At 43.3% G+C, this 17,183-nt stretch overlaps 1 protein-coding gene across 1 annotated transcript in view; it reads left to right on the top strand.

Annotated features, from left to right (window-relative positions):
* Positions 1-8,119: 8,119 nt before the first annotated feature.
* Positions 8,120-17,183, top strand: part of LOC124721375 (succinyl-CoA:3-ketoacid coenzyme A transferase 1, mitochondrial) — a 91,149-nt gene continuing 82,085 nt past the window's right edge. Inside the window, exon 1 of the mRNA XM_047246308.1 lies at positions 8,120-8,300. Coding sequence (XP_047102264.1) covers positions 8,199-8,300 — 102 coding nt within the window. The 5' untranslated portion in view covers positions 8,120-8,198. The remainder of the gene's footprint in view (positions 8,301-17,183) is intronic.

Genomic DNA, 17,183 nt, shown 5'->3' with positions numbered 1-17,183 from the left:
ACTCCAGACTGAATCGTCCTAGGAAACAAACCGCATATATTTTATCACTGTACTTACAATTAAATATTACGATTGCTGCCTCAATCTGACAACATTCAAAAAAAGAGTGAAGTATCAGAAATACCCTCTCCTGACGGCTGTGGTTCTGGAAATATTCTTATGACTGGACATAATTCTCCAAGTAAAAAAATCTTTCATTCCCCTTACGGCTATCACAGTTTTCCATGTCAGATCCATACCTTAATTACGACAGGACAAAGCCAATTTCTTTGCACATGTCGGAACACACACATACTTTGCAAGCCCGCTGATCACACTGAGTCTATCACGTATCGCCTACTACTAAGTACAGAATAATACTTCTCCAATAACTGAATGCTGGTGACGCAAAACAGTACTGAGCGAAAATCCGCAGTGGATGGACACGTCTCATTTGTTTTTCTTGCAAGTGGTACCGGTGTGTCTTAGGAACAGAGACGTAATCGTCTTACAAGCCACCAGATGTTAAAAACACGATCGCAACGACTATGTTACTGTCACAAGCTGTCTTAGTTCTACCAGCACCCACAACTATCCATATGAAAAACTATACAAGCTTTAGAACTCGAGATATGGTACTGCTTCTCAATGAAGTGGTTTCCTTCACAAATACCGAGACACTGAATACAGATGGTGATCACTGGGGTGTGTATTAATAGGCCGAAAGCGTGGCGGTGCACGTCGCTAGCGGTGTAAGCTCGTAATAAAATCACCGAATTTAGAAAGTGATTCAGTTAAGGAACACGGTAAGAAGCCAGTATTTGTAACTCCCTCATGTTGCCGCTAGACAGTTCTCCACTATTTGTAACACATTCTATCCCAATGCCACGTCAGAGGTTCTGTGATATATCCACTGGGCTATAGGCGAGGAAGAATGATGGTTGATTGAGAATGATCACATACAGTACATGGTGTGCTATGCAATGACTCACTTTAAAAAAAATGCAATGCTATATTGAGGTCATAAGAAATGTACACTGGCTTTTCAGATCTATAATGTTACGCTTTCCAATAGAAATGCTGTCTACAACTTGGAATCGAGTCTTTCCATTCAACTACTCACCTGAATTGGATCATATGGAGATGATTACACCCACTAGTGAATCATATGCCTTGCACTCTCATATCTCAAAGCGAGACAGTCCCTCTGCATCTTGTGCACGTGATCATTCCAATTTAAATCGGAACTGAGCAGAAGTCAGAGAGTGGTATACCTGTCACCTTCTGCAACCTGTGCAGAAATAGGGTGAGCTGAGTTAGTGAGACAGGGCAGTGTTTTGACCAAAAGCTGGAAATGGGAACATGTTGTCGTAGCTCCGCCAACCATGTACAATGTGTAAGACCAGCGCCAAAGCAAAGAAACACGAGGTAGTAGAAAAGACAGTATGGGAACTGGAAGAAGGACGAGGATTTTGCTATTGTGTTGTGGTGCATCTCCAAACTACATACAGGTACTACAGTCCAAAGGAGATCTGCGTCACTCAGGGTGCATTCACGTCTGCCACCCAAACATTTTCTCTATTGTGCTCCGTCCAACAGAGAAAAAAAAAAACTACAGACTATAAAAACGCCACTAACGTAATCTGGTACAGAGCTCAATAAGATATTACCGTGACCCGATTTTCTGATATATAAATCAAAACAAATACTGTCTGTGTGCTGGAATCGAGCATATGCGCTGACTCCCATTATATATACAGGTATTGGTCCAGTCAGTGATTGAAGTTGCCAGCACAGGCCAATGTAATCATCGCCTGTACTGTAGGAGGAGGACCGTATCCCATAGACTATGAGTCACAAGAGAGGGTTCCTGTGTTGTTGTTTCATTCATTGCTTTTTTTCTGCTGTATACATCCAAGCAGCGTATCACTACAGCTTTGTACACCACCTTTTTTTTCCATCAGTCTTCTGACTGGTTTGATGCGACCCACCACGAATTCCTCTCCTGTGCTAACCTCCTCATCTCAGAGTAGCACTTGCAATCTACATCCTCAATTATTTGCTGGATGTATTCCAATCTCTGTCTTCCTCTACAGTTTTTTCCCTCTACAGCTCCCTCTAATATTATCGAGGTCATTCCCTCATGTCTTAACAGATGTCCTATCATCCTGTCCCTTTTCCTTATCAATGTTTCCCACATATTCCTTTCCTCTCTGATTCTGCTCAGAACCTCCTCATTCCTTACCTTATCAGTCCATCTAATTTTCAACATTCGTCTGTAGCACCACATCTCAGATGCTTCGATTCTCGTCTGTTCCAGTTTTCCCACAGTCCATGTTTCACTACCATACAATACTGTACTCCAGACGTACATTCTCAGAAATTTCTTCTTGAAATTAAGGAAGACATTTGATATTAGTAGACTTCTCTTGGCCAGGAATGCCCTTTTTGCCATTGCTAGTCTGCTTTTGATGTCCTCCTTGCTTCATCCCTCATTGGTTATTTTACTGCCTAGGTAGCAGAATTCCTTAACTTCATCTACTTCGTGACCATCAATCCTGATGTTAAATTTATCTCTGTTTTCAGTTCTACTACTTCTCATTACTTTCGTCTTTCTTCGATTTACTCTCAATCCATACTCTGTACTCATTAGACTGTTCATTCGGTTCAGCAGATCATGTAATTCTTTTTCACTTTCACGCAGGATAGCAATGTCATCAGCGAATCGTATCATTGATATCCTTTCACCTTGAATTTTAATTCCGCTCCTGAACCTTTCTTTTATTTCCATCATTGCTTCCTCGATGTTCAGATTGAACAGTAGGGGAGAAAGGCTACATTCTTGTCTTACACCCTTTGGTCTTCCACTCTTATTATTCCCTCTTGTCTTTTGTACATATTGTATATGACCCATCTCTCCCTATAGCTTACCCCTACTTTTCTCCGAATTTCGAACATCTTGCACCGTTTTACATTGTCGAACGCTTTTTCTAGGTCGACAAATCCTATGAACGTGTCTTGATTTTTCTTTGTTCGTGCTTCCATTACCAACCACAATGACAGAATTGCCTCTCTGGTGCCTTTACCTTTCCTAAAGCCAAACTGATCGTCATCTAATACAACCTCAAATTTCTTTTCCATTCTTCTGTATATAATTCTTGTGAACAACTCGAACGCATGAGCTGTTAAGCTGATTGTCTGATAATTCTCGGACTTGTCAGCTCTTGGCATCTTCAGGATTGTGTGGATGATGCTTTTCCAAAAGTCAGATGGTATGTCACCAGACTCATACATTCTACGCACCAACATGAATAGTCGTTTTGTTGCCACTTCCCCCAATGATTTTAGAAATTCCGATGGAATGTTATCTATTCCTTCTATCTTATTTGATCTTATGTCCTCCAAAGCTCTTTAAATTCTGATTCTAATACTGGATCCCCCATATCTTCTAAATCGACGTTTGTTTCTTCTTCTATCACATTAGACAAATCTTCCTCCTCATAGAGCCTTGCAATATATTCTTTCCACCTATCCGCTCTCTCCTCTACATCTAACAGTGGAATTCCCATTGCACTCTTAATGTTATGACCCTTGATTTTAATTTCACAAAAGGTTGTTTTGGCTTTCCTGTATGCTGAGTCTGTCCTTCCGACAATCATTTCTTTTTCGATGTCTTCACATTTTTTCTGCAGCCATTTCGTCTTAGCTCCAATGCACTTCCTGTTTATTTCATTCCTCAGCAACTTTTATTTCTCTGTTCCTGAATTTCCCAGAACATTTTTGTACTGCCTCCTTTCATCAATCAATTGAAGTATTTCTTCTGTTACCTATGGTTTCTTCGCAGTTACCTTCTTTGTACCTACGTTTTCCTTCCCAACTTCGGTGATGGCTCTTTTTAGAGAAGTCCATTCCTATTCAATTGTACTGCCTACTGAGCTATTCCTTACTGCTGTATCTATAGCTGTAGAGAACTTCAACCTATCTCGTCATTCCTTAGTACTTCCGTATCACACTTCTTTGCATATTGATTCTTCCTGACTAATGTCTTAAACTTCAGCCTACTATTCATCACAACTACACTCCTGGAAATGGAAAAAAGAACACATTGACACCGGTGTGTCAGACCCACCATACTTGCTCCGGACACTGCGAGAGGGCTGTACAAGCAATGATCACACGCACGGCACAGCGGACACACCAGGAACCGCGGTGTTGGCCGTCGAATGGCGCTAGCTGCGCAGCATTTGTGCACCGCCGCCGTCAGTGTCAGCCAGTTTGCCGTGGCATACGGAGCTCCATCGCAGTCTTTAACACTGGTAGCATGCCGCGACAGCGGGGACGTGAACCGTATGTGCAGTTGACGGACTTTGAGCGAGGGCGTATAGTGGGCATGCGGGAGGCCGGGTGGACGTACCGCCGAGTTGCTCAACACGTGGGGCGTGAGGTCTCCACAGTACATCGATGTTGTCGCCAGTGGTCGGCGGAAGGTGCACGTGCCCGTCGACCTAGGACCGGACCGCAGCGACGCACGGATGCACGCCAAGACCGTAGGATCCTACGCAGTACCGTAGGGGACCGCACCGCCACTTCCCAGCAAATTAGGGACACTGTTGCTCCTGGGGTATCGGCGAGGACCATTCGCAACCGTCTCCATCAAGCTGGGCTACGGTCCCGCACACCGTTAGGCCGTCTTCCGCTCACGCCCCAACATCGTGCAGCCCGCCTCCAGTGGTGTCGCGACAGGCGTGAATGGAGGGACGAATGGAGACGTGTCGTCTTCAGCGATGAGAGTCGCTTCTGCCTTGGTGCCAATGATGGTCGTATGCGTGTTTGGCGCCGTGCAGGTGAGCGCCACAATCAGGACTGCATACGACCGAGGCACACAGGGCCAACACCCGGCATCATGGTGTGGGGAGCGATCTCCTACACTGGCCGTACACCACTGGTGATCGTCGAGGGGACACTGAATAGTGCACGGTACATCCAAACCGTCATCGAACCCATCGTTCTACCATTCCTAGACCGGCAAGGGAACTTGCTGTTCCAACAGGACAATGCACGTCCGCGTGTATCCCGTGCCACCCAACGTGCTCTAGGAGGTGTAAGTCAACTACCCTGGCCAGCAAGATCTCCGGATCTGTCCCCCATTGAGCATGTTTGGGACTGGATGAAGCGTCGTCTCACGCAGTCTGCACGTCCAGCACGAACGCTGGTCCAACTGAGGCGCCAGGTGGAAATGGCATGGCAAGCCGTTCCACAGGACTACATCCAGCATCTCTACGATCGTCTCCATGGGAGAATAGCAGCCTGCATTGCTGCGAAAGGTGGATATACACTGTACTAGTGCCGACATTGTGCATGCTCTGTTGCCTGTGTCTATGTGCCTGTGGTTCTGTCAGTGTGATCATATGTTGTATCTGACCCCAGGAATGTGTCAATAAAGTTTCCCCTTCCTGGAACAATGAATTCACGGTGTTCTTATTTCAATTTCCAGGAGTGTATATTGTCATCTGAATCTATGTCTGCTCCTGGGTACACCTTACAATCCAGAATCTGATTTTGGAATCTCTTTCTCACTATGATGTAATCTAACTGAAATCTTCCCGTGCCACCCATCCTTTTCCAAGTATACCTCCTCCTCTTGTGATTCTTGAACAGACTGTTCGCTATTACAAGCTGAAACTTGTTACAAAACTCAATTAGTCTTTCTCCTTACTCATTCTTTGTCCCAAGCGCATATTCTCCTGTAACCTTTTCTTCTACTTTATCCACTACAACAGCATTCCAGTCTCCCATGACTATTACATTTTCATATCCCTTCACATACTATACTACCCTATCAATATCCTCATACGCTTTCTCTATTTCTTCATTGTCAACTTGCGACGTCGGCATATATACCAGAACTATCGTTATCGGTGTTGGTTTGCTGTCGATTATGATAAGAACAACCCTATCACTGAACTATACACAGTAACACACTCTCTGCCCTACCGTCCTATTCATAACGAATCCTACTCCCGTTATACCATTTTATGCTGCTGTTGATATTACCCTATACTCATCTGACCAGAAATCACCGCCATAGATTTTGCTTTCTCTACCACGACATTGAGGTCTGTGTCAGGTTCCAAACTGACATTAATACATTTCGATCCATTGGCTCTCACAGAAAACTGGACTATAACAGCATAAATTATGTTGCTGCTGCTCCAACTACAACAAGAGCAACACACACACACACACACACACACACCGGATGACTTTAAACGAAATGGGGGACTGATGATGTGATGTTAAGTTCCATAGTGCTCAGAGCCATTTTTAAATGAAATACAGTCTCAACACATGGAAACTGGAAGAGTTCTGTTGCATTGTCGAGCGTTTCCAAACAGCTGTCCGAAGGTGACTGCCGACCTCTGCATTTAAACTCATCTTTCACGGTGACCAGGTAGCAAATGGCTTGGTGTCCTATTGCGACTAATTCCTCATACTGCAGTCATGTACACGATCACTGTTTCGGTGCTAGCCATCCCTTGAATATGTTCCCCGTCCACCAAGACTATTTCTACATCTCAAACAAGTGGTGTCAGTCAATCACTTTGTGGTAATCAACAGCATATCAGTGGACAGATGGTATGGAAAAGACACTGTCGATGTGCTGTAACAAGCATCAAAGTTGATAGAGCGATCAATTTTAGCAATTTTACCTTAATATCAAGACCGACCAATGGCGCGGCAGCGTGCATACCATCACTAACACCTCCCCTCCTCTACTTTGCGAGTAGCATAGCGAATGTAGATAGATGATTGTGAAGTACGTTCATTCATTGTTAATTCTCGAACATATACACCAAAGTATACCAGACAGCGATCTACATACTTCTAGCACTTCGATCATAGTGTATAATTTACTTCTGTTCCCTGTACGGATGGGAGTCGCAGAGCATTCTCGAATTCTTAGGATAAAATCAGAGCTTGAAAGATCTCCTCGCATTGTCTTTGACGAACTCTCCCTGCAACACTGTCACTCATTTAATTTGCAGCTGACCAGAAGCAGACCACTACATTCCACGTCTCATGAAGGAACAGAGCGATTCGAGTCCATAACTGCTGTTCCACACCAATCTTACTCACCGTACCCACCTAAGTGTACAACGTTTCTCCGGATGTGCGCGTGTCGAGGAGGTTAGCACCCCTTATAAGTGTATAGTAGATATGAAAGTGTTGTGATGATATAACAGATGGGTAAGAAGAAGAAGCGGGTGGTTTTTAAACATGGTGGAGCTCTAGACGGACAGAGTTTGAAGCATTTTACTTAAATCAACTGCGCTATCAATTCTAAAGTATTGTTCTAGTGTCTGGGATCAGTACCAAGAAGGTATTGGCAAGGGAGAACATAAACACATGCACTCCTAAGGCTGCACAGTTCTGCTCTTAAAACATGCTATAACGTTAAAGCCAGGTAGTTGTTGCTGATTCTCCACTCCAGTCCAGTAAATTAATAAATACTAGTCCACCTCCAGGGCTGTGAAATATAATTACAATAATATTTCTGCTATTGGCAAATTCAGTCCGCTGAAAGGAATGTTACATAAAAACATATAGCTACTCGTAATATACTGTATTTGGACATGAGCTTCTCGAGAGAAGTATATAAAACTCCGCCACTTAAAGGTCAAACTCAGCTCAAGGGTAATGAAGGAAACCAGTATCTATGATGCTTGTGCATATATCAGCGATAAACAGGGGATTCAGACCACTTTACCTGGCTTGTCCTTCACACTCAGAAATGTGTAGAATTAGTCAGTGAAGATAATGAGAACTTTTCTCATGAAAAGTTTGTTGTTATTTGGGATAAATATAGGCAACTACGTTTTTAGTTGTAGGGTATATTTTCGAAGACTTTTTTGTAAAGTAAACTGTAGGTCCTAAAATTGCATAACTGTCGCAGGTATTTCGACACAACATGAAAATTGTGGCAACTTACACGAGTTTAAAAATTTCAGTGACGAAGAATTTCAAATTTCGCGCGAAATGAATCAAACAGTTTCTTGTCCTAAAGGCGAATTTAAGCTTTCGCTGTCTGCCACCAGGATGTGCTATGAACTTCAGGCCCGACGACAGCCGAGTGCAACCGATCGGCTCACCCGATTGGCACGAAGTTTTGCTGTCTATAGACGCGCTTTGCAGCATAGTGTGGATCGGTGGTGTTGTATATGAATGTTTTGACTGCGGAAATGTTGTTCGTAACAAAATCTGTGGTGGAATTTGTTGTTACTTCCGCCCGACAGAAGTTACTCATTTGCCGCACGACAAAGGTAATGTATTCACACGATTTTCCAGCTTAGTATCGGTAAATAATGTTATTGGCATTCGTACATAAATACCAGTGAACATACGTCAATTCAAGGAAACTATAAAGCCGGTTTAATTGAATATTGCTTAGTTTTACATTGCTGTGAAATTATTTGGGTGTATCGAAAACTGTCCCTTAATTTTGCAAGTAATACTAGGTACTGCTGAACAGGTTGTAGTGGTTATGTAACAATTGTTGTTGCTTACCACATTGGTGGTGTGATTCTAGTTTTTTCGTTTTTTTTAAAAATCCGTGTATGTTCATAAATAGCTGTTTATATATGTAAAAGAAGAAATCTAAAATTCATATAATGTTTTTGGGCAACCATACTGAAGCTGAGACGCTTGAAAATATGTGCACGTAATTAATAATGTGTGTGTGTTTTATCTTAATATATATATTTTTTAACTGCATTTTCAGTTTTGTTCGTGTATAAGCAGGCCTGTCTTGTTAACGACAAATTACAGCAGATGATTATGTGTATTTATCAGATGTAGAAATTGTTTCTTCGAGACCACAGTCGGTATGAACGCATTTTTACACTCGGGCCTTGTATTTCCGTCGGGAACTCGTATGCATTATATAGATAAATATAACCACAGCAATATTGTAAATTGAAGTCGGGCGTAAAGATCAACAGCAGATAACTACAATACAATTTCAGGAACGTAAGGTATCTACATAAATAAGTTTCCGATGTATACATATTTTTTATTCATTCGTTGGTACTTTAGGAATTATACTGCCCCATCTGGTAACAGCAATTGTGTCACTTTAGACAGTAAACATGGAATCAAATAACAGAGTCTCTTGCTCTGTTATTTTCGAGTGAGCCAACCGGTTTTCGCAACAAGCCAGCATTTATCTGAACAGTATTGAGAAATAAGGTACCGTGGAATAAGTCATACGAAAATGAACATAACAACGAACGTTATCAGAACAACCATAGTAAAATGAATGGTGTTGTATAGTAACTCACCGCAGCTTAAGAAGTGATATATGTAGCATGAACTTTAGAGACTATCGTCGTGGTGTACTCACACGACCATAGCCTCTTCAGTTCATGTTACTTGCAGTGTGCAGACTGTAATAAAATCATCAGTGAATTGGAAAGATTAGGTGCCTTTAAATTTAATCTTCAATATATTATCTCTTCCTGACCATGTATATGATGGCTTTGCCATTAAGTCCATTCCTTACCTATAGCAGTGTTTCAGTTGTTGGAAGTGTCTTCTGATCATGATCACATTCTATATTTTATGACTCAGGATAGTGTTGCAGTTGTTACAGCAATGGACTTACAGTTGTGACAAGTGATGTTAGAATCCCATGATTAGTAAACAGTATGATACTGTGGCCGCAGCCCAGTGTCATCAACACAGCGGAGAGATGAGCATCAACAAATGACCAGTGGACACCGTCACTAACAACCCCAAAGTTTAATCAAAACAAAGACTAACAAAGTAATTGTATCGCCATGGGAATAGATTTTTAATGGGCTTTTTCGTTATCAGCACCTTGCGTTATGTTAAAGACCTGAAAATATCAGACCATGCAGGAAGAAGAAGAGGTTTCTCACGTGCGACATAATTATTGTCTTTCCTTTATTATTTTCCCTAACATTTATCCCACCTAGTTCAGGCAAATTTTATTATTTAACTTAATGGCTGGATGCCTTCCTGGTACCACAGTCGTCAGGGGAACCTAAGGGAGGGAAGTTATGTACACTGTCTGTCTGTATATAACACAATCATTGTTCTTTGAGTGATTGTGTTTTAACTGTTTTGAGGTGGAATTTGACGAACAGTCCAGGTATCAGTCCATTGTCTGTTCAAAACTAGACTATGGGTGTTCCCTTTATGCATCTGCACGTCCGCTCCTCTTGTGGTGTCTCAATACCATCCACCACTATGGCATCTGTTTCGAAACTAGCGCATTTGACAGTATTCCGGTTGAGAGTCTGTATGCCAGAGCTGACACTGTCATACTGCCATGAATTTCTGCTTGGCAGATACGCATGCTGTTTGTCTGCCAGGCTTGGCCACCCATCCTACACCTCCTCCTTCGATGACTCCTTTGACCACCAGGATGGGATGTGTCCCTCTTCTGTGTTACTTCCTGGAGCTCGTTTTCGCCTCTTTCTCCGGCACTGTAACTTCACACTACGTGCCACTTTCCCGATCGGTGTTTACCCTTCACCACCTTGGTTTTGTGCGGCATCCCGTATTCTTCTTGGCCTTCATTCACTTCCTAAATACACTACTCCATCCTTGCTCTATAGCCGAAAATGTCACAGCCTCTGCACAGAACTTCACGATAGTACCTTTGTGTATACTGATGTCTCTGACTGACCATGGTGTCAGGTATGCCTTTGCCATTGACACAGCTGTTTTTCAGAATCAGCTTCTGGACTGCTGCTCAGTATTTACAGCAGAGCTCTTCTTCCTGTATCAGGCCATGCAGTTCATCCGGTGGCACAGGCTTTTCAGTTGCATCATCTACTCCGATTCTCTGTGTCCTTACGAGCCTCAGTGTGCTGTACACGTCCAACCCTTAGTGCAACAGGTCCAGGAGAGCTATCACTTGATCATTTTGGATGAAGACACTGTGATATTTATGTGGGTTCCTGGTCACGTCGGTCTGATGGAAAACGAGGCTGCTGACGCTGCTCTCAAGGCTGCAGTCCTTGTACCTCAGCCCACTAGTTCTTATGTTCCCTCAAATGATCTCTGTGTTGCCATGTCAGCAGCTGGTGTTACTTTGGCATCGCTGCTGGTCCTCCCTTCATGGGTTCAAGCTCCAGGTTATTAAGCCTCTCCCAGTGGCTTGAATGACCCTACCACTTTGTGCTCATTGCGCTCAACCTTTGACGGTCCACCATTTCCTGATGGAATGCCCTTTTTTAACCACTCTCATTCTCATTTGTGTTTGCCATCTTCATTATCAGCTGCCTCAGCAAACGATGCGTGTGCTGTTGACTGCTTTTTACTTTTTATCCATTTTGGGAATATGGCGAAGGCCATTTAATTTTTAGTCCAGGGCCTCCATTTCTCTATGGCGTATTTTATAGACCTTTCTCCACATCTCTGTTTTTATCTGTCTTCTCATCTGTCAGTTGGCATTAATGTGTAGTCGTTTTTAACTCCTCTCTTTGTCTTCATGTTCTACAGTTCTGACAGTGGCGTATATGATCCTAGTTGTTTTTGCGCCCTAAAACAAAACAAACAAACAAACACTGTTTTAGATTAACACAAGAAGAAACTTTGATATGTTTATGAATTTACATGGAGTATATCAAAGGGCACGTTACTCTGTTAGCAATTAGTCTCCATCTGGTGCCGCGACATTTGTTGCAGCGGGCTATTCCACCTAATGTGCATCACTTCTCGTACAGCTTTTGTTATGCATAATTCATCCCGAGCCTGCTAATTGTGTTTGTTTTCAAATTACACTGTTTCCCGAACAGTAATGGATGTGATGTTTCCACATTTCGATTGATGATTATAGTAATGCATGGAGATACTTACTAAACAGCATGTGCTTGTCAGACTCTATGTTGAAAGCCATAATTAATGGTTCCATGGTGATAATACATACAAATGATAAGAGTTTGGAAATTGCTTGCAAAGCACATTGCTAGCCCTACTGGTGATGTAAGGCCCTAACAAAATTTAATGGTCCTGAATGTGGCAAGAATATTAGTTGGTACTAATTAATTGGACCATGGGCCTGCCGGGGGGTTCACAACTCCTTTGTAGATACATGTGTGACGAGCACAGGACCCCAAGCTAGTGTGGCTCTTTCCTTTCCAGGCTGCATACCTTCCTTTTCAACATCCTTCCGCATCCTCCATCCTTCCCCCTCCCCCTGCCTCTTCCCTTCCTCTTCTCCCTCTCTTTGGGAGTATGTTTTGTGCCTACACCTGGAGATGGACACTTGTAACTGTAAGACATAGTTTCTCTTCTTTGCTCTCTATGCTGGAAAGCCTCTGTCCTCCCTTTGTCCTTCTCTTTTCCTTGCTTCTTTACTTTACCCTCTTCTCCACTGCTGCATTTGAGACCTCTCTCCTTTCGTTTTCTTTGTTCCTCCCTTTCTCTTTCTTTCCTCCCTGTGCGTGCCTGAAGACCGACCCACGCGTTCCCGCGTGTAGCTGGTGATGGGGTAACGCGTAATTCCCTGTCCCTGGTAGACAGGGAGGACACATACGTAACTCCTGGTAAAGGCCAGGTCCAGGGAGGGGTGATTACCCGAGCTGGTACCTTCCGAAAATGCTCCGTCTGTTTCTCGGGAGGTGTGACCTGAGGCGTGGACAACCACTTCAAGTGGGAGTGCCCTCAGAGAGGGCCCCCACGAGGAAGGAGCGCGCCATCAGAGATGCCGGTAATCATGGGCGATACTTTTGCAATGGTTTCCTCTAAGTCTACAACTTCTACTCACAAGCAAAAGCTAGGCGAGTCTCAGCCACGGACAGTTCTTCCATCAGTGCCAAAGTTCCTAGTTGTTTCTCAGTCTGACGCAGGTAAAGACTTCTCCACAGTCAACCCTTTCATTATTCAGAAAGGTGTTGATGCAATTGCAGGTCCTGTAAAGTCTTGTTCCCGATTACAAAATGGCACCTTGTTGTTAGAAACAGTCAGTGCCCTCCAGGCGCAAAAATTGCTGTGAACTACACTGCTACACACATTCCCTGTCCAGATGGAAGCATACCACACTTTAAATTCATCGCAGGGGGTGGTTTATACAAGCTCACTTGCCGGATTGTCCAACGAGGAAATTCAAAACTACCTGTATGACCAGGGTGTAACGGCTGTACATCTAGCCATGAAAAGGGTTGACAACGACTTTGTTCCAACCCTTACTATCTCCTTGACATTTGACAGAGTTCATCGTCCATTGAACATTAAAGCGGGCTATGAGATAATTTCAGTTCGCCCTTTCATTTGTTGGTGAAAACACATGTTCAAAGCTGATGGTAGACAGAAAACATCGTTTGAAATTGTACTAAATGCTTTCTCTGAGAATTACTTTGAACAATTAGTTCATGAGCCCACACGAATTGAAAATGGTTTCGAAAACACACTTGACCTCTTAGCCACAAATAATCATGATCTAATTGAGAGCAGCATGACGGATACAGGGAGTAGTGAACACAAGGTCATTGTAGCGAGGGTCAAAACCATATCAACCAAAACCACTAAAAATAAACGCAAAATATATATCTTTAAAACAGCAGATAAAATTCGCCTGATGACTTTCTAAGACAGAGACTCCATTCCTTCCAAGCTAATTATGTAAGTGTAGACCAGATATTACTCAAATTCAAAGATACAGTATCGACAGCAATAGATAGGTTCACACCGCATACGTTAATAAAAGACAGGACTGATCCACCATGGTACACAAAACACGTCAGAACACTGTTGCAGAAGCAATGAAGAAAGCATGCCAAATTCAGAAGAACACAAAATCCCCAAGACTGGCTAAGTTTCATGGAAGCTCAAAATGTAGTACGGACGTCAATGAGAGATGCCTTTAATAGTTTGCACAATGAAACATTGTCTCAAAATATGGTAGAAAACCCAAAGAGATTTTGGTTGTATGTAAAGTACACCAGTGGTTAAAAAACGGGCAATACCATCACTGCGCGATAGCGATGGAAATGTTACTGATGGTGGTGCCACTAAAGTGGAGTTACTAAATATGGTTTTCCATAATTACTTCAGGAAAGAAGATGAAGTAAATATTCCAGAATTTGAAACCAGAACAGCTGTTAGCACAAGTGACATAAAAGTAGGTATCTTAGGTGTTGCGAAATAACTCAAATCACTTATGAAAGGCGGGTCTTCCTGTCCAGATGGTATACCAATCAGGTTCCTTTCAGAGTATGCAGACACAGTAGTGCATTTCTTAGCAATTGTATACAGCCGCTCACTCGACGAAAGGTCTGCCGCCGCCCCCCCCCCCCCCCCCAAAAAAAAGACGGGAAAGTAGCACAGGTCACACCAATATTCAAGAAAGGAAATAGGAGTAACCCATTGAATTACAGACCCATATCACTGACCTCAATTTTCAGTAGGATTTTGGAGCATATACTGTACTCAAACATTATGAATCACCTTGAAGAAAATGACTTATTGATACATAACTAACACGGATTCAGAAAATATCGTTCTTGTGCAACGCAGTTAGCTCTTTATTCCCATGAAGTAACGAGTGCTGTCGACAAGGGATCTCAGATCGATTCCATATTCCTAGATTTCCGGAAGGCTTTTGATACCATTCCTCACAAGCAACTATTAATCAAATTGCATGCATATGGAGTATCGTCTCAGTTGTGTGACTGGATTCATGATTTCCTCTCAGAGAGGTCACAGTTCGTAGTGATAGACGGTAAATCATCGAATAGAACAGAAGTGATATCTGGCATTCCGCAAGGTAGTGTCATAGGCTCTCTGCTGTTCCTGATTTACATAAATGATCTAGGTGATAATCTGAGCAGCCCCCTTAGATTGTTTGCAGATGACACGATACAAGCTGTCCTTCTTTGCACTTTTTCGATGTCCTCCGTCAATCGTACCTGGTGAGGATCCCGCACCGCACAGCAATATTCCAGCAGAGGACGGACAAGTGTAATGTAGGCTGTCTCTTTAGTGGGTTTGTCGCATCTTCTAAGTGTTCTGCCAACAAAGTGCAGTCCTTGTTTCGCCTTCCCCACAATATTATCTACGTGGTCTTTCCAATTTAAGTTGCTCGTAATTGTAATTCCTGGGTATTTAGTCGAATTGACAGCCCTTAGATTTGTGCGATTTATCATATTCCCGAACTTCATCAAATTTCTTTTTGTACCCATGTGGATGATCTCACACTTCTCTTTATTTAGTGCCAATTGCCACTTTTCACACCATACAGAAATTCTCTCCAGATCATTTTGTAATTGGAATCGATCATCTGATGATTTTACTAGACGGTGGTTTACTCCTCTGCACCTCTGCACAGCCATCTATTCTTTGGTGTCTCGACTCTGTCCACCACAGTGGATTGCGTTTAGCATCTGGAGCTTTTTACACCAGCCCCGTGGAGAGCCTTTATGCTGAGACTGCTGAACCTCCGCTGTCCAATTGGTGAGCTGTCCTTCTGAGTCGTTAAGCTAGTCATCTGTCTTCCATGCCTACTCATCCGGACCATGCCCTTATTTTTGACACCTCCTTGGATTTAGGGTATGCAGGCCACCCTTCCTCTCTACCACCATCAGGGGTCCGCTTCCGTCAACTGCTACATTCTCTTTCCTAAAACTTTCTTAACAACTGGGGGTATGGTGCCACCTTGGCTTCACCCCCGGACCTGCCTGCTCCGTGGCCTTTGTCAGCTTCCCAAGGATAGTATCCCCCCCCCCCTCCCCCCCCCCCCCAGTTTATCGGCGGGCATTTGCTGCTCTATTCGCACAAATGGAGCATCCCACATTTATTTACACTGATGGCTCAGAAACCACATTTGGTGTTGGGAGTGCCTATATTGTTGATGACACCCCTAATAGATTTCTGCTTCCCAACCAGTGTTCTGTTTTCACTGCGGAGCCTTACGCTGTTCTCCAGGCTGTCCAATACATCCGTCGCCATAAGCAGCTGCAGTATATTATATGTTCAGATTCTCTCAGCTCTCTCCTCAGCCTCCAAGCTCTTTATCCTGTCCACACTCTGGTCCACCAGATTCAGGACTGTCTCCACTTGCTCCACTTGGGGGACGTCTCGGTGGCATTCCTCTGGATCCCAGGCCACGTTGGTATCCGCGGAAATGAGTCAGCCAATATAGCGGCCAAGGCTGCAGTCTCTCTTCCTTGGCCCGCTGTTCGCATGGTTCCCTTAGCCAATCTACAGAGCATTTTATGTCATCATGTTGCTCTTGTGGCACACACATTGGTCTACACTTCCCAATAATAAATTACGGGACGTAAAACCCCTTCCATTTGCTTGGACCTCTTCCTTCCGACCTCGTTGTCGGGAGGAGGTAACTTTAACTAGACTCCGGATAGGGCACTGTCTTTTTAGCCATTGGCATCTTTTTAAGTGGCGATCCTCCTCCACTTTGTCCCCACTGCTCTCAACCGTGGACGGTGAGACACCTTTTGCTTCAGTGCCCCTATTTTAATTTGCTATGTGCCCATTTACAGCTGTCGCCTGATTTATCTTCCCTTTTAGCAGATGACATGTGCTCAGCCGATGATGTCCTAGAGTTTATAAGTGCCGTGAGATGACATCAGTCATTTGACGCTCTTTTTTGGAGAAAAACAACCCCCACCTTCAATGATAGTTTTTATGATTTCTTCCTATTTTTGGTTTCCCTCCTTTGTGAGTTTTGCTCCCATTGCTGCAGATTTCCCATTCAGTTTTTTACCCTTCCCTAAGCCGCAGAATGGGCACTTATGACCGTAGCAGTTTTGCGCCCAAAAACAAAAACAAAAAAAATATTGGACCATGGGGGAAGGGTATTCAGAAAACAATTTTGGATTCGAGTGGATGCAATGGTGTGAAACAATTTGCGTCCATGACGTGCAAAAGGCTTCTTTAAAAGCTGACCAGTGAAAATTATTGTACTTCTATTTCTGCATTTGTAATGTACAAGTGCAGATGTTTTGTAGAAGACCTACTGTAATTGCTGTGAGTGAGTTAAAACGCCATGTACCATATGATGCAGACTACATTTGGCAAATAGAGATAGATACACCTTGATCCAGAATCAAACCCTTGACCCAAAACGTGATCCACTGCACCAACTGCACGTTGCTATGCCCATATGCTGGCAGAGTTAGTTACCATACATGTGATCAGTGTTGCCAGACTGCCAATGT

Source organism: Schistocerca piceifrons, chromosome X (assembly GCF_021461385.2).
Source record: "Schistocerca piceifrons isolate TAMUIC-IGC-003096 chromosome X, iqSchPice1.1, whole genome shotgun sequence".
NCBI lineage: Eukaryota > Metazoa > Arthropoda > Insecta > Orthoptera > Acrididae > Schistocerca > Schistocerca piceifrons.
Note: the sequence above shows the minus strand (reverse complement) of the source record. Positions and strands in the feature narration are given on the sequence as shown.